Source organism: Cherax quadricarinatus, chromosome 51, assembly GCF_038502225.1.
Source record: "Cherax quadricarinatus isolate ZL_2023a chromosome 51, ASM3850222v1, whole genome shotgun sequence".
Lineage (NCBI taxonomy): Eukaryota > Metazoa > Arthropoda > Malacostraca > Decapoda > Parastacidae > Cherax > Cherax quadricarinatus.
In genome coordinates, this window is record NC_091342.1 from 15424145 (window position 1) to 15450503 (window position 26359).

Consider the following 26359-nt stretch of genomic DNA (forward strand, 5'->3'; position numbering starts at 1 on the left):
CATCTCAGTGGTGTTAGACTGCTGTTGCCATCTCAGTAGTGTTAGACTACTCTTGCCATCTCAGTGGTGTTAGACTACTGTTGCCAGCTCAGTAGTGTTAGACTACTGTTGCCATCTCAGTGGTGTTAGACTCCTGTTGCCATCTCAGTGGTGTTAGACTACTGTTGCCATCTCAGTGGTGTTAGACTACTGTTGCCACCTCAGTAGTGTTAGACTACTGTTGCCATCTCAGTGGTGTTAGACTACTGTTGCCATCTCAGTGGTGTTAGACTACTGTTGCCAGCTCAGTATTGTTAGACTACTGTTGCCATCTCAGTGGTGTTAGACTACTGTTGCCATCTCAGTGGTGTTAGAGTACTGTTGCCAGCTCAGTAGTGTTAGACTACTGTTGCCATCTCAGTGGTGTTAGACTACTGTTGCCATCTCAGTGGTGTTAGACTACTGTTGCCATCTCAGTGGTGTTAGACTACTGTTGCCATCTCAGTGGTGTTAGACTACTGTTGCCATCTCAGTGGTGTTAGACTACTGTTGCCATCTCAGTGGTGTTAGACTACTGTTGCCATCTCAGTGGTGTTAGACTACTGTTGCCATCTCAGTGGTGTTAGACTACTGTTGCCACCTCAGTAGTGTTAGACTACTGTTGCAATCTCAGTGGTGTTAGACTACTGTTGCCATCTCAGTGGTGTTAGACTACTGTTGCCAGCTCAGTAGTGTTAGACTACTGTTGCCATCTCAGTGGTGTTAGACTACTGTTGCCATCTCAGTGGTGTTAGAGTACTGTTGCCAGCTCAGTAGTGTTAGACTACTGTTGCCATCTCAGTGGTGTTAGACTACTGTTGCCATCTCAGTGGTGTTAGACTACTGTTGCCATCTCAGTGGTGTTAGACTACTGTTGCCATCCCAATGGTGTTAGACTACTGTTGCCATCTCAGTGGTGTTAGACTCACTTGACAACACAATAAATAATTTTATGTCTACATTGTGGTCTACGGCTTCACAATGTTGACATGTGTCACTAAATCGAGGTCTACGTAATTGCTTATTTGTTTCACATTGATCTGCGCAAGTGTTCAAGGATACAGATGTTCAACTGACGCACAGATTTAACAATATACATTGCATTACAGCTTTGACAATTATCTGTTGGATTACAGAGGACTGTTATCCAACAGATACAACATTCATGAACTTAAACAGACGGTGTATAGTGTATTTAAGCTTTAATATAACTAAGTCTCGCCTGGGGATGAAATTCTTGGAACTGCGTTGTTAGTTTGTGATTTTTTTTAAAGAAAAGATTTGTTTATTCATTAAAGTTATTTTGAGATAAAGAACCGCTGTGTTAACAGTAATTTTTGGTTCTGGAGAATCTAATAAACCGGTGCAGGAGTTTACCAGTCACGGGAAACTTTTGTCGCGTAAATTCAAATTCAGAATGACGACTTAAATACTGTGCACACATATATGAAATCCTCTGAAGTTGATGGCGAAATAAAATTCCGTTTATACTGCATAGGAACACATGAAGGGAATTATATATATATATATATATATATATATATATATATATATATATATATATATATATATATATATATATATATATAATGCAGAACAAACCACAGGGAGATGGACTCTTTAGCTCTAGATCTTTCGCCTCGTTCGTCGTCAGGAGCTATGCAATGTTGCAAGACTAGCAACAGATTGGAGGGGAAATTTATTAGCTAAGTAAGTAAATGTTGGTTTACGACACACTGAAGTGTTAAAAGTTACCAGTGTGGCTGACAAGCGTGTCCAGCAATGACAATGTTCAGTTTGTCTATACTTCAGATAAAACTTCAATATTTGAGTGCCTTAAATTTAGATTTTGTAAGAACAATGGTACTTGGTCATGTGATTTAAATATTAAAAAGTTATCGTCAATACAACGTTAAAATAACATTGGTTTAAATTCAGCCGGAAACTTAGTCAACCAGTCGACCTCATAATGAGTAAGGAAAATATTGGCTATAATGGGTGGCAAAGTATTGCCCATTGTAACCCCATCACTATAAACCTTCCCCGTTATATACAGGATAACAGTCTGTTGCTCAGTGTCTAGAAGGACACGTGAGTGAGGCAGTGTCTACAAGGACACGTGAGTGAGGCAGTGTCTACAAGGACACGTGAGTGAGGCAGTGTTTACAAGGACACGTGAGTGAGGCAGTGTCTACAAGGACACGTGAGTGAGGCAGTGTCTACAAGGACACGTGAGTGAGGCAGTGTCTACAAGGACACGTGAGTGAGGCAGTGTTTACAAGGACACGTGAGTGAGTGAGGCAGTGTCCACAAGGACACATGAGGCAGTGTCTACAAGGACAGTGAGTGAGGCAGTGTCTACAAGGACACGTGAGTGAGGCACAAGGACACGTGAGTGAGGCAGTGTGAGTGAGGCCACAAGGACACATAAGTGAGGCAGTGTCCACAAGGCAGTGTCTACAAGGACACGTGAGTGAGGCAGTGTCTACAAGGACACGTGAGTGAGGCAGTGTCTACAAGGACACATAAGTGAGGCAGTGTCCACAAGGACACATAAGTGAGACAGTGTCCACAAGGACACATAAGTGAGGCAGTGTCCACAAGGACACATTAAGTTTGAGTGTCCACAAGGACACATAAGTGAGGCAGTGTCCATAAGGGCACATAAGTGAGGCAGTGTCCACAAGGACACATAAGTGAGGCAGTGTCCACAAGGACACATAAGTGAGGCAGTGTCCACAAGGACACATAAGTGAGGCAGTGTCCACAAGGACACATAAGTGAGGCAGTGTCCACAAGGACACATAAGTGAGGCAGTGTCCACAAGGACACATAAGTGAGGCAGTGTCCACAAGGACACATAAGTGAGGCAGTGTCCACAAGGACACATAAGTGAGGCAGTGTCCACAAGGACACATAAGTGAGGCAGTGTCCACAAGGACACATAAGTGAGGCAGTGTCCACAAGGACACATAAGTGAGGCAGTGTCCACAAGGACACCATAAGTGAGGCAGTGTCCACAAGGACACATAAGTGAGGCAGTGTCCACAAGGACACATAAGTGAGGCAGTGTCCACAAGGACACATAAGTGAGGCAGTGTCCACAAGGACACATAAGTGAGGCAGTGTCCACAAGGACACATAAGTGAGGCAGTGTCCACAAGGACACATAAGTGAGGCAGTGTCCACAAGGACACATAAGTGAGGCAGTGTCCACAAGGACACATAAGTGAGGCAGTGTCCACAAGGACACATAAGTGAGGCAGTGTCCACAAGGACACATAACTGAGGCAGTGTCCACAAGGACACATAAGTGAGGCAGTGTCCACAAGGACACATAAGTGAGGCAGTGTCCACAAGGACACATAAGTGAGGCAGTGTCCACAAGGACACATAAGTGAGGCAGTGTCCACAAGGACACATAAGTGAGGCAGTGTCCACAAGGAAACATAAGTGAGGCACAAGGACACATAAGTGAGGCACATAAGTGAGGCAGTCCACAAGTCCCACAAGGACACATAAGTGAGGCAGTGTTCACAAGGGCACATAAGTGAGGCAGTGTCCACAAGGACACATAAGTGAGGCAGTGTCCACAAGGACACATAAGTGAGGCAGTGTCCACAAGGACACATAAGTGAGGCAGTGTCCACAAGGACACATAAGTGAGGCAGTGTCCACAAGGACACATAAGTGAGGCAGTGTCCACAAGGACACATAAGTGAGGCAGTGTCCACAAGGACACATAAGTGAGGCAGTGTCCACAAGTACACATAAGTGAGGCAGTGCCCACAAGGACACATAAGTGAGGCAGTGTCCACCTGGACACATAAGTGAGGCAGTGTCCACAAGGACACATAAGTGAGGCAGTGTCCACAAGGACACATAAGTGAGGCAGTGTCCACAAGGACACATAAGTGAGGCAGTGTCCACAAGGACACATAAGTGAGGCAGTGTCCACAAGGACACATAAGTGAGGCAGTGTCCACAAGGACACATAAGTGAGGCAGTGTCCACAAGGACACATAAGTGAGGCAGTGTCCACAAGGACACATAAGTGAGGCAGTGTCCACAAGGACACATAAGTGAGGCAGTGTCCACAAGGACACATAAGTGAGGCAGTGTCCGCTGCTTTCCAAGCAACGTATAAAAGCAACTTTAAAATATTCAGTGCGGGACACACATCACTTCTCAGCTTCCTAAGTCCCTGTCAACGACGCTCCTCACATACGTTCCCTTACGTTCCCTCCTACCCAAAGACGTTCCCTCCTACCCGAAGACGTTCCCTCCTACCCGAAGACGTTCCCTCCTACCCGAAGGCGTTCCCTCCTACCCGAAGACATTCCCTCCTACTCGGATACGTCCCTTGATGTTCCTTCCCCCCTGGATACGTTTCCTGACGTTCATCTTTACCCGGATACATTCCCTGTCGTTCAGCTTTACCCGGATACATTCCCTGACTTTCCCTTCTTACTTGGATACGTCCCTTGATATTCCTACCCGGATACGTTCCTTGATGTTGCTATCCGGATACGTTCCCTAATGTTCCTCCCTACCCGGATACGTTCCCTGACGTTCGTCCCTGCCCGGATACGTTACCTGATGTTCCTTCCTACCCGGATACGTTCCCTGACGTTCGTCTTTACCCGGATTCATTCACTGACGTTTGTCCCTTCCCGGGTACGTTTTCTGACGTTCACAGGGAAGGATCACACCGATGTACATCACATGTTGAGTCAAGTTTCGAACCACAGACAGTCACAACCTGACACCGCTGCACTGCAGGTGGCACAATGATGGATAACACCACTGATCCACTCCGTGGGATGATGGATAAACTGTACACTCAGGGAGAGTGACCTAGTAGCGATCAGTGAAGAGGCGGGGCCAGGAGCTCGGACTCGAGCCCCGCAACCTCAACTAGGTGAGTACACACACACACACACACACACACACACACACACACACACACACACACACACACACACACACACACACACTCACACACAAGACTAGTCCCAGAGCTAAGGGGTATGTCCTACGAGGAGAGGTTAAGGGAAATCGACCTGACGACACTGGAGGACAGGAGAGATAGGGGGGGACATGATAACGACATATAAAATACTGAGAGGAATTGACAAGGTGGACAGAGACAGAATGTTCCAGAGACGGGACACAACAACAAGGGGACACAGTCGGAATGTTGTGAAGGGTTAGTGGAGATATGTTGATTGGAGTTAAACATAGTTGTTGGATGGTAACACTATATTGCAGAGTGTGAGAAGGGGGGGATCGTAAATCAAAGAGAGTGGAGAACGCGGTTAACTCTTGGCTCTTCTCGTGAAGAGGGACTTGCCAAAACCCTTGTAACAAGTCCAGGTTCGAAAAGACTTTATCTCCGATGTTGCGTAAAAGATCACCAAGTACAGGAAGTGGGAAGCGATCTGGAATAGTTTTTGGATTTAACTTCCTAAAGTCAATCACTGGGCGCCAAGCATCGTCCTTCTTAGGTACTAGGATCAAGGGCGCATTCCAGGGTGAATTGCTAGGTGCAATAACTCCATCATCGAGCATCTGATTGATCAGTTCTTCTGTGACAGCAACTTGGGAATGAGGCATTCTGTACGCAGGTATATAGATAGGTCTAGTACCAGGTTCAAGGGGATATGATGGGACAATAAGTTCGTTATACCCACCTTCTCACCTGGTAAGGCAATAGCTTTACGACGTTTGTTCAGTAGAGTCAACAAACGCTTGACCTCGTCTGGGAAGTCAGTGGGAGCTAAGTCTTTCTCCTCAACTAGTGGAATGGATTGATCCAGTGAAGTGGATGAGGTGTTCCCTGTTGAAATAGTACCGACCCTCTGGTCAGGTGGCAAGTCATCCTGTACCTGAACAGGGTAAGGATAGTGAACCAGGTCAACGAGATTGGTATTTGCTCTGAGACGAACACTGTGACCAGAAGTGTTTGCAAGGAATAAATGGATCTTACTGTCTCTTACAACATGTAAGGATGGTTCAACAAATAAACCCTTGACCTTGCAGGAATCACTGACAAGTAGGACGTTATCACCATCTGGAACACTAGGAACAACAACAGACACTCTAGTGAGAGCACTAGCCGCAACAGAGACGTCTTTCTGCAGACGGCATGTGACACCAACAAGAGGTGGCATTACTAGTTTCAAGTAATCGTTTTCCGACAAGGCGTCCCCTAGGAAGTATTTCTTCAGTCACAGGGTAGTCAGGAAGTGGAGTAGGTTGGGAAGTGATGTAGTGAAGGTAGGATTCATTCATAGCTTTAAGCAGAAGTTTTATGAAGCTTATGGTGCGGGAAGAGTGACCCAGTAGCGGCCAGTAAAGAGGAGGGGCCAGGAGCTATGACTCGACCCCTGCAACCACAACTAGGTGAGTACACACACACACACACACATACACACACACACACACACACATACACACACACACACACACACACACATACACACACACACACACACACACACACACACACACACACACATACACACACACACACACACACACACACACACACACACACACACACACACACACACACACATATATATATATATATATATATATACATATATATATATATATATATATATATATATATATATATATATATATATATATATATATATATATATATATATATATATATATATATATATATATATATATATATATATATATATATATATATATATATATACATATATGCTAATCTGGGAATAATTCTTTTTTTACATAGATAAAAACAGTAATTTAAAGTAATTAAATATTTTATCAAGAGTTGATGAGCCTCTCCTGATTAAGCCTTTTAATTCTGAGTGAAGATGAAAAGCGTTGGGTCCTTGACGTAATTGCTGTGATTAACACGCTACACTCGTCAGTCCGTTTCTGGCACTGCTCGAAGTTATTTTGTTGACAGTGCTCTTAAAGCAACGTTAAGCTCTTCAGGTCTGACCCCCTTTTTTTTAATACTTTGGGCACGTTTCTGAAGATGGCAAGACAGCTTAAAGGAAACACACGCGAATGCCTTCACTTACTGAAGACGTTTCGGTCCTTGGAGCTTGAGCACTTCAAATACATAGCAAGAGAGTGCTTTTTCATTATTAAATTTATGCAAAGCGCTAAACCCATGTGGGTAACTCAACGCTCTAGACTAAAGAAGCCACTGTGTGGCGAAACGTTTCCAGAATAAATATACCCAAATGTTGCACAAGTATCTCATTTATCAATCTCTGATTTACTCTCCTATAAAAAATAAATGAAAATATAAGTTCCCAGCGAAACATTAGTAAAAACAGACACAAATGCAGTATAATGCGATGCTTTATTGACTACGTTTCGCCCATGTGTTTGATGTTATTTTCCCAGATAACAGAGAACTTTACGGGACGAAGTTTCGCTCATGACTGGGTGAGGAAAACTCTCCTTACAGCTTGTTACATGACAATAAAAAAAAAATACCACGGTGAAATTAGGAAACAAAATCTGAGTGCTCTCGTGTGCTTACACACAGGAAGAGGATTAGGAGGAAGAGGCAAGAGAGGCACATCTTATGTGTTAAACACTGAGTTGACACCTCAGTCAGAGAAGGTGACAACACCTCTGTTCAACGATGGACCTAGCGTCACCTAGTTCCCTCAGTGAGCGACCAAACGTTGACTAGTCCATGCAAAAAGGGCCCCATCCTCACCTAGTCCATCTAAAGAGGGCCCCATCCTCACCTAGTCCATCTAAAGAGGGCCCCATCCTCACCTAGTCCATCCAAAGAGGGACTCATCCTCACCTAGTCTGTTGAGAAATGGCATTACCAGCTAAGTTTAAAGAGTTTGTACGTAACTTAGAAAGACAGCTCATCGCCTGCACAGCCGCCCCTGCAGACGAGGTCTTGAGAAGCTGTAAAGAGTTATAATTTGTAAGATTATAAATTACCCCTAGGGGGTGTTATGTCAGCATATTTCATTCACTGATTGCTGACAAATTACATACTTGTTTGGACTCAAAAATCCGCACCTCACTGCCGACTATAGGTTGATTACAAACTCCTTGCGACTCAAGAACTGCGCAGTCCCCCGTACTACAAGAAATTCGTAACCTATCTTGCTCTTGTAGCTTGAGCTATGGTGTTCTTCACACCTTCGACAGGTATCGGTGACTTGATAGAAGCTGAAGTGTCCTTGGATGTCCACGTCTTCCATAGTCTAGGAATACGCACACTGGTACACTATGTTCAACAAGATTTGTCTTTATTGTTCACAATCTTATCACTAAAGAAGCTGATCACACTTATCTTAAGTGTTTATTGTGTTTTATGAGACACTTTGTTCACACTAACGCACAGATCGTTCTTTGTTGGTTATCCTGGCGTCAGTGTCACTCTCAGTAGAGTCAAAAGTAATCTGAAGACGCCACAGCACCCCACGCCGTTACTGCCCCTTGCACAAAGGAAAAGCTGACATAGTACTTTTGCTTCCTTGCCACTTCCTCGATGAAGCAAAGCAGAATGTTTAAATCTTGCTGTCTTAAGCATAGACAACAATGTCCACTATCTTTAATTTGGTAATAAAGTGGGAGCAGGATTTTCCTTAATTGTCCTGCTAAAGTAAAGAGATGTACTGTCTCTTATTAAAATACACTCTGCAACACTGGACTGCAAGGAGCAGCGGTCGCTTGACCACATCCCATACTCATACTGCATCTGCTATCAATTACTCGCTGTAGCAGTAAACAAGATATTTGCCCCTTCTGAGAGGGCTGGGCCCCTCAGGGCTGAAAGGGGCTGAAGGGGCTGAAAGGGGCTGATAACCCGCTCCTGGAGAAATTTTCTCCACATAGTCCATCCAAAGAGGGTCCCATCCTCACCTAGTCCATCCAAAGAGGGCCCCATCCTCACCTAGTCCATCCAAAGAGGGCCCTATCCTCACCTAGTCCATCCAAAGAGGGACTCATCCTCACTTAGTCCATCCAAAGAGGGAGTCATCCTCACCTAGTCCATCCAAAGAAAGACCTATCCTCACTTAGTCCATTCAAGGGAGAGACTTAGATGCAACAGTTAGTAGATCAGTTAAACTATGATAACCTGACAGCTTGACTGTCACCCTGTCAGTCATACTCGTGTATGCTGTTGGAATGGCAGCCACCAGGGAAAGGTCACTTCCAATGAAGGTTGATGCAGCTTGAGAAGTGTGACAGGTGTAGATCAGTCTCCAGAGTGAAGGATCTCACGCCTGAGTGACAGGTGTTCCTCTCAACGTCCGAGCGACAGGTGTTCATCTCACGCAGTTCTCTGGAAACCTCAGGTGTCTTGTACATCTTGTATATTTTTTTTAACCTTACCTTGAATTTCTTTCAAATACTTTTAATAGAATAATTTTTATTAGTAGAAGTATAGTTTTGACTCACCTGGGACTTTCTTAACCCTAATACAGTTAGGTAAAACAGGAATATATAGCAGACTAAAGGAGAGGTGTAGTGTAGGGGAAAGGAGCGCTTGGAAATAACCTGACTTGACCTGACGGCAGTGTCTTGGCTAAATAAGATCAGCTACTAAAAAGCTTTAGAGATACTAAACCTCCCAGTGTTCTACACAACTGCATTAACAAGATTATATTGATCCTATTTTAAGACGAGTCTGGCCTCACTCCATTTCATTAAATGGTCGTGGGTATCCCTAGGTAGTACACAGATTCCCCTATAAAATGGTTATAACATTAATTTTTAAAGGGGGTGGACCGGTAAGCCATTGGAAGGCCTCGATCAAATGACCAAAAGCTCCAGCTGCGGGTCATCATATGAATAATTCCCGCGTCAGGAAACACTTGTCCTGGTTCCTGACAAACCTCACCTAACCTAATACAGGACACAGGCATTGTTGATATTATCAGTAGGACAGTCTGATTGACTTCACTAGCACAAGCGTCAAAATCCCTGGCTGTTTCTCCCAAGTAAAGTGCATCACAACGTTGTCCCAGGTGGCATAACATACACCCCAGCCCAGGTATCAACAAGGCTTTTTGGTTTGTCACTAGTGAGACCTCTGAATGTGGTGCTGGTGGTAGAAGCCGCTCTCAGCCTTCAATCATTCTGTTGTTGTTTTGTGGAACTATAAATCTGACCGGGGACTCTTAGTGGTGTTGACAATCCATTGTGCACGTTGCGTACGATCACCAATGAAATACCACTTAGCGAAGATTTGGTGGATTAAGTAGCAATCTTCAATATGTCGAAGGTTGCAGACTCTGTAATCCCTAGAAAAGATCCAATGATCACTCCTCAGTTCATTCTGATGCAGTGGTCATTATATATGTCAATTAGGGTGACATAATCTAAAAAAATATTTTTTTAATGATCGTTGCAAAATATATACTTAATTCTCTGAGATTAGATTTTGCCCCCTAAATGACTAGTTTATTGTGCATCCGATATCCATCCTGTGGAGGGTAGCACAAGAACATATGGATACACAAGAAGCCTAGGATTTAGGCCCCAACAGGAGAACATCTGGACTTACATCTACGATTGACTTAATCTGTTACAAGCAAATTTAGAAAATTTGCATAATATGTCTGGTATCTTATTTTCATTAATAAGATACCTTGACATATCACATAGGTTATTATACTGTCTATATCTATATTCTTCAATAAGTGGATAATAAAGCAATAAGTGTTCCAGAAAGTGACCATAGGATCGGCCAACGGCAAAAAGGAGCACTTTTTTATTTAATGTATTGTGTTGGCCAATGACAGAAATCACCATGTATTGAGTGTCGGTTGTCTGTAAAGGAACATTACAAGAAAATGCCTTTGATCATATCTTACAGAAAACAGCTATTCCTCCATTTCCAATCTATAATTTGCTGCATGACACATGACCTTTCAACAAGTTCAAGGTCAGATACGAGAAAAACTTATCTTTAAAACGATCATGATATATATATATATATATATATATATATATATATATATATATATATATATATATATATATATATATATATATATATCTTTCAACAAACCGGTCGTATCCAACCGAATATATATATATATATATATATATATATATATATATATATATATATATATATATATATATATATATATATATATATATATATATATATATATCATGATCGTTTTAAAGATAAGTTTTTCTCGTATCTGACCTTGAACTTGTTGAAAGGTCATGTGTCATGCAGCAAATTATAGATTGGAAATGGAGGAATAGCTGTTTTCTGTAAGATATGATCAAAGGCATTTTCTTGTAATGTTCCTTTACAGACAACCGACACTCAATACATGATGATTTCCAAAACTGATTACCAAACTGATTACCAAAACTGTTGTCCAGAGGGCTGAGGAAGGGTTGTTGAGGTGGTTCGGACATGTAGAGAGAATGGAGCGAAACAGAATGACTTCAAGAGTGTATCAGTCTGTAGTGGAAGGAAGGCGGGGTAGGGGTCGGCCTAGGAAGGGTTGGAGGGAGGGGGTAAAGGAGGTTTTGTGTGCGAGGGGCTTGGACTTCCAGCAGGCATGCTTGAGCGTGTTTGATAGGAGTGAATGGAGACAAATGGTTTTTAATACTTGACGTGCTGTTGGAGTGTGAGCAAAGTAACATTTATGAAGGGATTCAGGGAAACCGGCAGGCCGGACTTGAGTCCTGGAGATGGGAAGTACAGTGCCTGCACTCTGAAGGAGGGGTGTTAATGTTGCAGTTTAAAAACTGTAGTGTAAAGCACCCTTCTGGCAAGACAGTGATGGAGTGAATGATGGTGAAAGTTTTTCTTTTTCGGGCCACCCTGCCTTGGTGGGAATCGGCCGGTGTGACAATAAAAAAATAAAAAAATATATATATATATATACATACATATATATATATATATATATATATATATATATATATATATATATATATATATATATATATATATATATATATATATATATATATATATATACACACACACAAAGTACATGTACATACAATCAACATTTCACTAGCAAGTTAATCACTATTAACAGGATTCATTTCTGGAACATGATTTAACAATATGGTTTACAATATACAAATTCTTAATTAAACTAGCAAATAAAGTGCCTATGTAGAATAAGGTAGTTACTCTCTGAGGAGAGTTACAATAAAAAATAATAATTCATAACACGTCAATATAAATAGAACCAAACAGCAGTAAACCATGATGAAAGTTGTAAACTGAAGGTTGTGTTTACGTGTGTTCCACTACACTGTTGTTTTCATACCTTAGTAATGAAAGACTAACTGAAGTGTTTGGTACGTTACCGTAACCTTCCTCAGACAGTAACCACCGTGTTCAGTACCGGACATCTGAACACCTCGCACATCGGTTAGTTCAGTTAAGCTTTGCATATTGTGTGTTGTTAAAATCACATTCCAAAAATGAATCCTGAAGATGGGATTGATCTGTCACCGAAACGTTGATCGTATATCAGTAAATATCCTGAGAAGTTGCAAGTCTTTCCCACCTGCAATGATGAGGTAAAACTAACTGTTTTGTGTAACTATCCTCACCTAGGTGTGATCACCTAGGGTATCCTCACCTAGGTGTGATCACCTAGGGTATCCTCACCTAGGTGTGATCACCTAGGGTATCCTCACCTAGGTGTGATCACCTAGGGTATCCTCACCTAGGTGTGATCACCTAGGGTATCCTCACCTAGGTGTGATCACCTAGGGTATCCTCACCTAGGTGTGATCGCCTAGGGTATCCTCACCTAGGTGTGATCGCCTAGGGTATCCTCACCTAGGTGTGATCGCCTAGGGTATCCTCACCTAGGTGTGATCGCCTAGGGTATCCTCACCTAGGTGTGATCACCTAGGGTATCCTCACCTAGGTGTGATCACCTAGGGTATCCTCACCTAGGTGTGATCACCTAGGGTATCCTCACCTAGGTGTGATCACCTAGGGTATCCTCACCTAGGTGTGATCACCTAGGGTATCCTCACCTAGGTGTGATCACCTAGGGTATCCTCACCTAGGTGTGATCACCTAGGGTATCCTCACCTAGGTGTGATCACCTAGGGTATCCTCACCTAGGTGTGATCGCCTAGGGTATCCTCACCTAGGTGTGATCGCCTAGGGTATCCTCACCTAGGTGTGATCGCCTAGGGTATCCTCACCTAGGTGTGATCGCCTAGGGTATCCTCACCTAGGTGTGATCACCTAGGGTATCCTCACCTAGGTGTGATCGCCTAGGGTATCTTCACCTAGGTGTGATCACCTAGGGTATCCTCACCTAGGTGTGATCACCTAGGGTATCCTCACCTAGGTGTGATCACCTAGGGTATCCTCACCTAGGTGTGATCACCTAGGGTATCCTCACCTAGGTGTGATCACCTAGGGTATCCTCACCTAGGTGTGATCACCTAGGGTATCCTCACCTAGGTGTGATCACCTAGGGTATCCTCACCTAGGTGTGATCACCTAGGGTATCCTCACCTAAGTGAGATCACCTAGGGTATCCTCACCTAGATGAGATTATCTAGGATACCCTCACCTAGGTGATATTTAGCATATCCCCATCTAGATATCTTACAAGCAACACACCAAAGTGTTCTCTTAGAAACAACACATCAAGTCACCTTCCTCCATCCTGAAGACGGTATTTTAACGACGAAATATGCAGATTACGAAGCGCAGGAGAAAGTCTGTCTTTCATAATCCTGCTCAAGTTGTTTTAAACTTAACAAAAAATATGTATTATTCTCAAGACGTCTATGTTACAACTTCCGCGAGTGTGTTAAGGCGCGCTCTGTTGACTCTCTGTTGGTGTTGCAAAGTGTTTGTATTGAAATACAATTTGTTGACTACGTGCTGGTGTTGCAGAGTGTTTTATTAGGTTACGCTATGTTGACCGTGTGCTGATGTTGCAGAGGGCGAGTTGCAGGCTGTCCGACCCACCTGACTGTGTCCAGCTACCGTGACCTTCTGCACCAGCTGCCTCACTCTGCCCAGCCTGAGCAGGCTCGAGGTACCGCTCTTTATGTCACGGTAAGTGTCTACCTTCCTCTCTAGAGGCCATTCTTACTGTCTGTCTCTAGGTCACTGTCAGTACCTCCCTCTAGGTCACTGTCAGTACCTCTCTCTAGGTCACTGTCAGTACCTCCCTCTAGGTCACTGTCAGTACCTCCCTCTAGGCGGTCACGGTAAGTATGTACCTCCCTCTAGGCGGTCACGGTAAGTATGTACCTCCCTCTAGGCGGTCACGGTAAGTATGTACCTCCCTCTAGGCGGTCACGGTAAGTATGTACCTCCCTCTAGGGCCCTAGGCGGTCACGGTAAGCATGTACCTCCCTCTAGGCGGTCACGGTAAGTATGTACCTCCCTCTAGGCTCCCTCTAGGCGGTCACGGTAAGTATGTACCTCCCTCTAGGCGGTCACGGTAAGTATGTACCTCCCTCTAGGCGGTCACGGTAAGTATGTACCTCCCTCTAGGGCCCTAGGCGGTCACGGTAAGCATGTACCTCCCTCTAGGCGGTCACGGTAAGTATGTACCTCCCTCTAGGCGGTCACGGTAAGTATGTACCTCCCTCTAGGCGGTCCCGGTAAGTATGTACCTCCCTCTAGGCGGTCACGGTAAGTATGTACGGTAAGTATGTACCTCCCTCTAGGCGGTCACGGTAAGTATGTACCTCCCTCTAGGCGGTCACGGTAAGTATGTACCTCCCTCTAGGCGGTCACGGTAAGTATGTACCTCCCTCTAGGCGGTCACGGTAAGTATGTACCTCCCTCTAGGCGGTCACGGTAAGTATGTACCTCCCTCTAGGCGGTCACGGTAAGTATGTACCTCCCTCTAGGCGGTCACGGTAAGTATGTACCTCCCTCTAGGCGGTCACGGTAAGTATGTACCTCCCTCTAGGCGGTCACGGTAAGTATGTACCTCCCTCTAGGCGGTCACGGTAAGTATGTACCTCCCTCTAGGCGGTCACGGTAAGTATGTACCTCCCTATCGGCGGTCACGGTAAGTATGTACCTCCCTCTAGGCGGTCACGGTAAGTATGTACCTCCCTCTAGGCGGTCACGGTAAGTATGTACCTCCCTCTAGGCGGTCACGGTAAGTATGTACCTCCCTCTAGGCGGTCACGGTAAGTATGTACCTCCCTCTAGGCGGTCACGGTAAGTATGTACCTCCCTCTAGGCGGTCACGGTAAGTATGTACCTCCCTCTAGTACATCCTTTTTAATCAAATTTCAAACGGCTTCAACATATCTCTACTCTTTATTTTAAATAAACTTAATACGCTACAGTGATGTACAGATAACTTTCAGAAATACATCAAACACTCATTTTGGAATTGCTATCATTCACTGTTCCCATACACAAGCCACTGGACGAAATGGAAAGAAAACTGAACAAAAGTCAGTGAGACTCAGATCTTGGCTGACCGAGTGAAAATATTTGACCTCCTTTGTTTTCCTCTCGTTATGTGTTGTTAAACAAGTCAGCCGGACATAAGACAAGCCAGTCAGTCAGCCGGACATAAGACAAGCCAGACAGTCAGCCGGACATAAGACAAGCCAGTCAGTCAGCCGGACATAAGACAAGCCAGTCAGTCAGCCGGACATAAGACAAGCCAGTCAGTCAGCCGGACATAAGACAAGCCAGTCAGTCAGCCGGACATAAGACAAGCCAGTCAGTCAGCCGGACATAAGACAAGCCAGTCAGTCAGCCGGACATAAGACAAGCCAGTCAGTCAGCCGGACATAAGACAAGCCAGTCACAGTCAGCCGTCAGTCACTGGAGCATAAGACAAGTCAGTCAGTCAGTCAGCCGGACATAAGACAAGCCAGTCAGTCAGCCGGACATAAGACAAGCCAGTCAGTCAGCCGGACATAAGACAAGCCAGTCAGTCAACTGGAACATAAGACAAGCCAGTCAGTCAACTGGAGCATAAGACAAGTCAGTCAGTCAAGTGGAACATAAGACAAGCCAGTCAGTCAACTGGAACACAAGACAAGCCAGTCAGTCAACTGGAACATAAGACAAGCCAGTCAGTCAACTGGAACATAAGACAAGCCAGTCAGTCAACTGGAACATAAGACGAGTCAGTCAGTCATCTGGAACATAAGACAAGCCAGTCAGTCAACTGGAACATAAGACAAGCCAGTCAGTCAACTGGAACATAAGACAAGCCAGTCAGTCAACTAGAACATAAGACAAGCCAGTCAGTCAACTGGAACATAAGACAAGCCAGTCAGTCAACTAGAACATAAGACAAGCCAGTCAGTCAACTGGAACATAAGACAAGCCAGTCAGTCAACTGGAACATAAGACAAGCCAGTCAGTCAACTGGAACATAAGACAAGCCAGTCAGTCAACTAGAATATAAGACAAGCCAGTCAGTCAACTGGAACATAAGACAAGCCAGTCAGTCAACTAGAACATAAGACAAGCCAGTCAGTCAACTGGAACATAAGACAAGCCAGTCAGTCAACTAGAACATAAGACAAGCCAGTCAGTCAACTGGAACATAAGACAAGCCAGTCAGTCAACTGGAACATAAGACAAGCCAGTCAGTCAACTGGAACATAAGACAAGCCAGTCAGTCAACTAGAATATAAGACAAGCCAGTCAGTCAACTGGAACATAAGGCAAGCCAGTCAGTCAACTGGAACATAAGACAAGCCAGTCAGTCAACTGGAACATAAGACAAGCCAGTCAGTCAACTGGAACATAAGACAAGCCAGTCAGTCAACTGGAACATAAGACAAGCCAGTCAGTCAACTGGAACATAAGACAAGCCAGTCAGTCAACTGGAATATAAGACAAGCCAGTCAGTCAACTGGAACATAAGACAAGCCAGTCAGTCAACTGGAACATAAGACAAGCCAGTCAGTCAACTGGAATATAAGACAAGCCAGTCAGTCAACTGGAACATAAGACAAGTCAGTCAGTCAACTGGAACATAAGACAAGCCAGTCAGTTGGAATATACTGAAAAACTGTCTAATAAAGTGATAACTGCTACACTAGAGACGTTCAGTTAGGTGAACAAGGAGGAGGACGTCGGTTAACCGTCTCTGTGTTTGTGTTGTGTTATCTTGTGCTTTCACATGTGAGCAAGGGAACTGTTAGTTCCCTTCTTTTGTACTGATTACAAAGTAGCTGGAATACAGAAACATAAATGAAAACTCTCCACATGTATTGATAAAAACACAGGATAACTGTTGTTTAAAACACGTTCTCATACATGACATGGACACCGGGTTCAACACAGGGAAACTAGTTAGAGAAAAAAAAAACCGTGAAAGGCAATCTACAGCCTCGCCATCTGCTGCTGCAGAAGAGACCAACACAGCCATCATCTGCTGCTGCAGAAGAGACCAACACAGCCATCATCTGCTGCTGCAGAAGAGACCAACACAGCCATCATCTGCTGAAGAAGAGGCCAACACAGCCATCATCTGCTGCTGCAGAAGAGACCAACACAGCCATCATCTGCTGAAGAAGAGGCCAACACAGCCATCATCTGCTGCTGCGGAAGAGACCAACACAGCCATCATCTGCTGAAGAAGAGGCCAACACAGCCATCATCTGCTGCTGCAGAAGAGACCAACACAGCCATCATCTGCTGAAGAAGAGGCCAACACAGCCATCATCTGCTGCTGCAGAAGAGACCAACACAGCCATCATCTGCTGAAGAAGAGGCCAACACAGCCATCATCTGCTGCTGCGGAAGAGACCAACACAGCCATCATCTGCTGAAGAAGAGGCCAACACAGCCATCATCTGCTGCTGCGGAAGAGACCAACACAGCCATCATCTGCTGAAGAAGAGGCCAACACAGCCATCATCTGCTGCTGCGGAAGAGACCAACACAGCCATCATCTGCTGAAGAAGAGGCCAACACAGCCATCATCTGCTGCTGCGGAAGAGACCAACACAGCCATCATCTGCTGAAGAAGAGACCAACACAGCCATCATCTGCTGCTGCGGAAGAGACCAACACAGCCATCATCTGCTGCTGCGGAAGAGACCAACACAGCCATCATCTGCTGCTGCGGAAGAGACCAACACAGCCATCATCTGCTGCTGCAGAAGAGACCAACACAGCCATCATCTGCTGTGCAGAAGAGGCCAACACAGCCATCATCTGCTGCTGCAGAAGAGACCAACACAGCCATCATCTGCTGCTGCGGAAGAGACCAATACAGCCATCATCTGCTGCTGCAGAAGAGGCCAACACAGCCATCATCTGCTGTGCAGAAGAGGCCAACACAGCCATCATCTGCTGCTGCAGAAGAGACCAACACAGCCATCATCTGCTGCTGCAGAAGAGACCAACATGACCATCATCTGCTGCTGCAGAAGAGACCAACACAGCCATCATCTGCTGCTGCAGAAGAGACCAACACAGCCATCATCTGCTGCTGCAGAAGAGACCAACATGACCATCATCTGCTGCTGCAGAAGAGACCAACACAGCCATCATCTGCTGCTGCAGAAGAGACCAATATGACCATCATCTGCTGCTGCAGAAGAGACCAACACAGCCATCATCTGCTGCTGCAGAAGAGACCAACACAGTCATCATCTGCTGCTGCAGAAGAGACCAATATGACCATCATCTGCTGCTTCAGAAGAGACCAACACAGCCATCATCTGCTGCTGCAGAAGAGACCAACACAGCCATCATCTGCTGCTGCAGAAGAGACCAACACAGCCATCATCTGCTGCTGCAGAAGAGACCAGCACAGCCATCATCTGCTGCTGCAGAAGAGACCAACACAGCCATCATCTGCTGCTGCAGAAGAGACGAACACAGCCATCATCTGCTGCTGCAGAAGAGACCAACACAGCTATCATCTGCTGCTGCAGAAGAGACCAACACAGCCATCATCTGCTGCTGCAGAAGAGGCCAACATGACCATCATATGCTGCTGCAGAAGAGACCAACATGGCCATCATCTGCTGCTGCAGAAGAGACCAACATGACCATCATCTGCTGCTGCAGAAGAGGCCAACATGACCATCATCTGCTGCTGCAGAAGAGGCCAACATGACCATCATCTGCTTCAGAAGCGGTTAACATCGCCATCGACGCTAACAACGAAGAGGACCAGAAACAAGCGGAAGAGCAGAGAGAAGCAGAACAGAAGGATATGAAAGGACAAAATGAAACCAAGAAACAAGGTGAATCGGAGGGACACGAAGGAACGAAGGGACACGGAGGACGAGAGAGACACGGGAGGAACACGGAGGAAGTGAAGGACACTGAGGAACAGAGGGACGCGAGAGGAACAGAGGAACTCGAAGGAAGAGGGAGGGATACGGAGGAACAAGGACACGGGAGGAACGGAGGGACAGAGTAAAGATGAGAAAGAACATCATGTAGACTTACTGAGTGAATGGGTCATCACCGAGGGAAGTGAGAAGACAATTAAAAGAGGCAAGTATAACAAAGGATATATTGGTCTGGGTTATACATGGTACGTGTAGTTGGTAGTGTGAGGTTGTAACTAACACCTGTCTAAAGGCCTACAAACTAAACATAAAACTTAAAAGATAAGGCAAATGAGTTTTTCAAATGCTAACTGGAAGAACTGTGTAAACTAGAATACTGGATTCACATTCAGACAGTGTGTTTGGCAAAGACACACTACGAGCGTCACACCTTGTTAGGTACACTAACTAAAAAAAAAAAGGAATACTACACATGATGATCGAGTATTTACTGTATGTTTGCCATTTTCAAAAGACCTGGTAAACTACATGTTTGTGGAAGAGAAAAAGAAAGAAAATTTAAATACAATACTTGGTTCCAACAATGCAATAACTCGCTCCACTTAAAGAATGTCAGAAAACATTCCCTGTCCACTGGTCAGTCGTATCAAAGACAGCGAATTCTTTCTCACTGTAGATTTGCGAGATCTCGGATGTTGCAAATCTGGCCAATCTTTTGGTTTATGTTCGTTACTTATTTAAAGTTACAGTTTATGAGTTTTGTGTTTTGTTGGTCCCTTGTTGCATCCATGAGAGTTAATGGCGTCGGCTGGGCGTACTGTAGAAACACGTACTCATACAGCCATGTCAGTCATAGAGAAACAAAGAATTAGCAATACAGTGTCCTGGGTTTACTGAAGAGTTCACATAGAGGCTCTTGCTGCTAAAAAGTGCAAAATAAGCTTATGTCAGTGCCTAATGGTTCGATAAAAAAAAAAATAGTAAACTTCAAAGCTCGCCCCCTAAATTCAGGGAATTTTGCAACTCTGCAACAAAACGAGCAGCGAACATGATACAGTTCTCTTGCACACTGAAGTGCGCTCTTGTCACCTGGCAAAGTCATGACAAGGCTATTTGAACAGAGATGTGAAATTCACCAATTATTTGTGGACAATCTGTTGTACTTGTTTTCTTGCCTGAAATTCAGAGCACTGGTTACAAAATTTATCAGAACTAGAAAATATTTTTTGGCTATAAATGAACTGAAAGTCTCATAGATGTCAGCGCTACAGCGTTTAACACACAAGTTAAAGTCAAACTAATGATAAAAAAGAATAACTGACATTCTCGTCAAGCTGGATAAACGTGAATTCCCGTCAGTGCTCTCCAACAGTACAAGAATTCCTCGAAACAAATGATATTGCGTTGGATGAGCAGGTGTTAGTGGACAGGTCCAGCAAGTGAGTCAGCAGCCAGGCAGGTACTAACCCCTAGGTATCAGTCTCACTTGGATATGCAATCCATTTGATGTTTCTGCCTCTGTCCCGCACCTGTCGCTTCATAAACAGCAGCAACTAATGGAGTTAGTGGTGTGATGGGAGACTGCAAATATAATTTAAACGAACACCACTGGTAGATTTATGGGCACAATCCACGTAGTGTGGCTTCCTATTTTACACAGGAGTCCCTAGTCTACTTCTCGGGAAAGACAGTCGACCAGCTTTTAGCATCAATTTACTGCTAGGTGAAAAGTGACAAGTGACAGGAGAATTGCCTATATCTAGCCCATACCAGGATAGTGCTCGGGTGGCTGGGTTGTGAGACGAGGGCGCTACCCTTTACACGCATCAGTATAGTATTTATACTGGTAATATTTTGATGTGATGGTAGTGATAACCTTCACTGTCCCAGGAACTGCTTCTACTGTAGTTAGTGAGGCGAGACGTTGACGCAAGTCTCCGTCTCGCAGTAGATGTAGCAGTAGAAAGAAAGTAGTAGATAGATAGCAGTAGATAGAAAGCCAGGAGCTAGTAGACTATTTTGGCTAGCATTATGCTAGTAGATACTTAACGATTCCAACGGAAATAAACCACAATGCTTGGTTTTACTGGAGGTTAATAACCCGCACTGCGAGGTTAATAACCCGCACTGCGAGGTTAATAACCCGCACTGCGAGGTTAATAACCCGCACTGCGAGGTTAATAACCCGCACTGCGAGGTTAATAACCCGCTGACAGCGTTTCAGCGTCATTCTGTCGCCTCACACCTTTAAAGATGACTTACACTGACGCCACCAACACAAGTGTGTCTTGTATGGTGAACTTTGCTCCACACCAACAATGAACCAACTTCCGTGACTTCACAAGTTTTCAGGTTATGCGAGAACAAAAGTTATTTGATTAATATGGATAATATTTATGTTGACAACCATGGTTCTTGGTATATTTTACTTATTCCTAGAGTTCGTCTTCTCTCACAGTCTAACCTGACGCCACACTTCCTTCGTGACTGTCAGCTCAACAAGCCTGGCACACATACACAGAGGAACTCGGTTGTCGAATTTAATTCGTTCCAGATGTCGATTCGACAACCAATTGCTAGCACCCCCGTAGGCCTACAAATATATTTCAAAGTTCCTGAATAGGCACTATAAGATGGAAGTGACTCAATTTCCGCTTAAAAACTTCCTTCGGGAAAAAATTATTATATCTGGAGCAAAATCAAAATAACTGAATGAAATAGACAATAGGATAAATATTATTTAGTTGAAGGCTAAATTTAAAGCAATGTGAGAATGATCAGTATTGTTGAAAATTTCGTCATTCTGAGGCAGACAAACTAATACCGGCGAACATCTGTGGGTATCCATGTATCATGCAAGTGTTTTTGTATGTATCCTTCATGCAGGTATCTTTATATGTATGCATCATGTAGGTATCTTCGTATGTATGCAACATGCAGATATGTATGTATAGTTCATAGAAATATCTCTGTACGCATGTATGTATTAGTCGTTATTAATCCCAGGTTTATCATCATTTCATTTCAATAGGTCTACTGTATTAATAAAATAACTGGTTGACATGCGTTCAACTCTTCTCTACTACTACACTTAACTTTGTTGACATGTGACCAGACGTGGTACACCGGTACATTGCTGAGGTGGTCTTGAAAGTAGTAGTAACTCTCGTTGTAATAAAGTTGGTAGAATTACCGACAATATGTAAAGTAAAAGGACACAAGTGCAACTAATGTGACATTTATTGTGGCAACGTTTCGCTCTCCAGGAGCTTTATCAAGCCATTACAAACAATACATGGACACAGAGGGTATATAAAGGCTCAGAGTGAGGTGTAATACTAGTGAGGTAACATTTCGATGTTCACTAGTGGTAGTGGTAGTAGTAGTAGTAGTAGTAGTAGTAGTAACAAAAATAATACAATATGGAAGAGCAATTAATTCGTACATGAGTAAAAGGATATAAAAGCTATTACTTGGGTAACATAAAAATAGGTTGGACAAATATAGACTGGAAAGAGGCAGGTTTTTTTCAGTGTTCACTCTCTGTAATGTGCTTTGTGTAGTATAACAGGAGAGACTATGTGATGGCAGGGTTTACTGTTTTCAGGAGGATTCTTGCTAAGACTTCGGAGATGGTGAAGCTGCCGTTGTTTTGTTTAATTGTATTCGAAACAGCGATCAGTTGCACTTGTGTCCTTTTATTTTACAGTAGTAACTCTCACCACAGACTGTGGTGTCGCACTTGCATTTATTAATGTCTGTTTATAATGGTGTGAGTTATACCTTGCAGCACACACTATGCTGCTACAGCAATAACACTGAACCCATCTGTTTATTGTTTATAATTCTACCCGTTCTAACTCAGCTCTTAAGCCTTCATTTTCCAGCCATTTTTTTTTAGAAAGACCTGGGTACGAAGCATTTTGTTGAGATTAAATTGTCCCTTAGATAAGTATAACTTTGTCACTAATAAAATCAGGTTTAATTCGACAATACGTAAGGTTATATATTTATAAGAAGAAGCTATGCTGGAGCAGGGTAATAATAAAGGCATTACTGTTGTTGTTACAGGCAGTGGTGGTGTTCTATGTGGCACTGTTGCTGGTGCTAGTAGGGGGGGGACTCAGGAGGAGGGCCAACAGAGGCACCTCAACATCCGGTCGCCGTCATATCCTCACGTACTCACCCAACACTGGCATCGCCAAGCCAGCACTGGCCGACCACCACCCACAACCTGAACCTTCAGCCACCCAGGTGTAGCACCTCTGTAAGCACTCAACCAGGAGTGCCAGCACCCAGGATACTAACAACTGTGTGTGACACATCACATGCAGGTATAACACCAATGTAAACACTTAACCAGGAGTGCCAGCAGCTAGAATACTAACACCTGCGTGTGTCACATCACACGCAGGTGTAACACCAATGTAAATACTCTACCAGGAGTGTCAGCAGCCAAGATACTAAGGATGTGAAAAGCTCTATACATAACTAGTAGACCATCGCTGGGGAGGACCACCAATAGTATCCACAAACCACAACCTAAATTATTTCTGAGGACCACGAGTATCCATGAACCTCAACTTTAAGTATCTGTGTGTAGGTAAGTGCATATCAACGCACTCGTAGGTTAAGTCAATTACCTTTTTGTAAGTGCATGTGCTTATATTTTGTAAGTGCATGTACTTATATTTTATAAGTGCAAGTACTTATATTTTATAAGTGCAAGTACTTATATTTTGTAAGTGCAAGTACTTTTTTTGTAAGTGCAAGTACTTATTATTTGTAAGTGCATGTGCTTATATTCTGAGATTTCTAGTAGAAGTTATTCCATGGAGTCCCACATTCAGCTTTGAATGAACTTGATCCGAGGAAATGGAGGTGGGACGTACACAGCAAAATGTTTTAAATGCTGTGTTAAACTGTGTTAAACTAGCTGTGTTAAACTAGCTGTGTTAAACTAGCTGTGTTAAACTAGCTGTGTTCTGTGTAACTGTATATCCAATGGAGGAGTATCAGAAGTAATCTTGATCCTGTTAGACAGAATCGGAAGTAATCTTGATCCTGTTAGATAGTATCAGAAGTAATCTTGATCCTGTTAGATAGTATCAGAAGTAATCTTGACCCTGTTAGACAGACTCGGAAGTAATCTTGCTCCTGTTAGACAGAATCGGAAGTAATCTTGCTTCTGTTAGACAGAATCGGAAGTAATCTTGATCCTGTTAGATAGTATCAGAAGTAATCTTGATCCTGTTAGATAGTATCAGAAGTAATCTTGACCCTGTTAGACAGACTCGGAAGTAATCTTGCTCCTGTTAGACAGAATCGGAAGTAATCTTGCTTCTGTTAGACAGAATCGGAAGTAATCTTGATCCTGTTAGATAGTATCAGAAGTAATCTTGATCCTGTTAGATAGTATCAGAAGTAATCTTGATCCTGTTAGACAGAATCGGAAGTAATCTTGCTCCTGTTAGACAGAATCGGAAGTAATCTTGCTCCTGTTAGACAGAATCGGAAGTAATCTTGATCCTGTTAGATAGTATCAAAAGTAATCTTGATCCTGTTAGATAGTATCAGAAGTAATCTTGACCCTGTTAGACAGAATCGGAAGTAATCTTGCTCCTGTTAGACAGAATCGGAAGTAATCTTGATCCTGTTAGATAGTATCAAAAGTAATCTTGATCCTGTTAGATAGTATCAGAAGTAATCTTGACCCTGTTAGACAGAATCGGAAGTAATCTTGACCCTGTTAGACAGAATCGGAAGTAATCTTGATCCTGTTAGATAGTATCAGAAGTAATCTTGATCCTGTTAGATAGTATCAGAAGTAATCTTGATCCTGTTAGTTAGTATCAGAAGTAATCTAGATCTTGTTAGATAGTATCAGAAGTAATCTTGATCCTGTTAGATAGTATCAGAAGTAATCTTGATCCTGCTAGACAGAATCGGAAGTAATCTTGATCCTGTTAGATAGTATCAAAAGTAATCTTGATCCTGTTAGATAGTATCAGAAGTAATCTTGATCCTGTTAGACAGAATCAGAAGTAATCTTGACCCTGTTAAATAGCATCAGAAGTAATCTTGATCCTGTTAGATAGTATCAGAAGTAATCTTGATCCTGTTAGAAAGTATCAGAAGTAATCTTGATCCCGTTAGACATAATCAGAAGTAATCTTGATCCTGTTAGACAGCATCAGAAGTAATATTGATCCTGTTAGAATCAGAAGTAATCTTGTTCCTGTTAGACAGAATCAGAAGTAATCTTGATCCTATTAGACAGAATCAGAAGTAATCTTGATCCTGTTAGACAGAATAAGAAGTAATCTTGATCCTGTTAAACAGAATCAGAAGTAATCTTGATCCTGTTAGACAGAATCAGAAGTAATCTTGATCCTGTTAGACAGAATCAGAAGTAATCTTGATCCTATTAGACAGAATCAGAAGTAATCTTGAACCTGTTAGACAGAATCAGGAATAATCTTGATCCTGTTAGATAATATCAGGAAATGTAATACTCACGAAATATCAAACGCAAGTAACAGTGTTTGTAAAACTTACAAAATATCAGGACAAAGAGTAAGGAATGTGACGATTACACAATATAAAAAAAAAGAATACAGAGTTATGAATAAACTGACACACACACACACACACACACACACACACACACACACACACACACACACACACACACACACACACACACACACACACCGGCTAAATTATACATTTTATGAACAAAGATTTTCTTACAGCTGAGCAAATAATATGAACAAGTTTGGAATTGTGTAGAGACAAACACATTAAGTTTGGAATTGTGTAGAGACAAACACATTACTTTTGGAATTGTGTAGAGACAAACACATTAAGTTTGGAATTGTGTAGAGACAAACACATTACTTTTGGAATTGTGTAGAGACAAACACATTAAGTTTGGAATTGTGTAGAGACAAACACATTAAGTTTGGAATTGTGTAGAGACAAACACATTAAGTTTGGAATTGTGTAGAGACAAACACATTACTTTTGGAATTGTGTAGAGACAAACACATTAAGTTTGGAATTGTGTAGAGACAAAAACATTACTTTT

At 43.2% G+C, this 26359-nt stretch overlaps 1 protein-coding gene across 1 annotated transcript in view; it reads left to right on the plus strand.

Moving 5' to 3' along the window:
- Window positions 1–25983, plus strand: part of LOC128694638 (uncharacterized) — an 86928-nt gene extending 60945 nt beyond the window's left edge. Inside the window, exons 3-4 of the mRNA XM_070095891.1 lie at window positions 13960–14077; window positions 23341–25983. Coding sequence (XP_069951992.1) covers window positions 13960–14077; window positions 23341–23529 — 307 coding nt within the window. The 3' untranslated portion in view covers window positions 23530–25983. The remainder of the gene's footprint in view (window positions 1–13959; window positions 14078–23340) is intronic.
- Window positions 25984–26359: the final 376 nt, after the last annotated feature.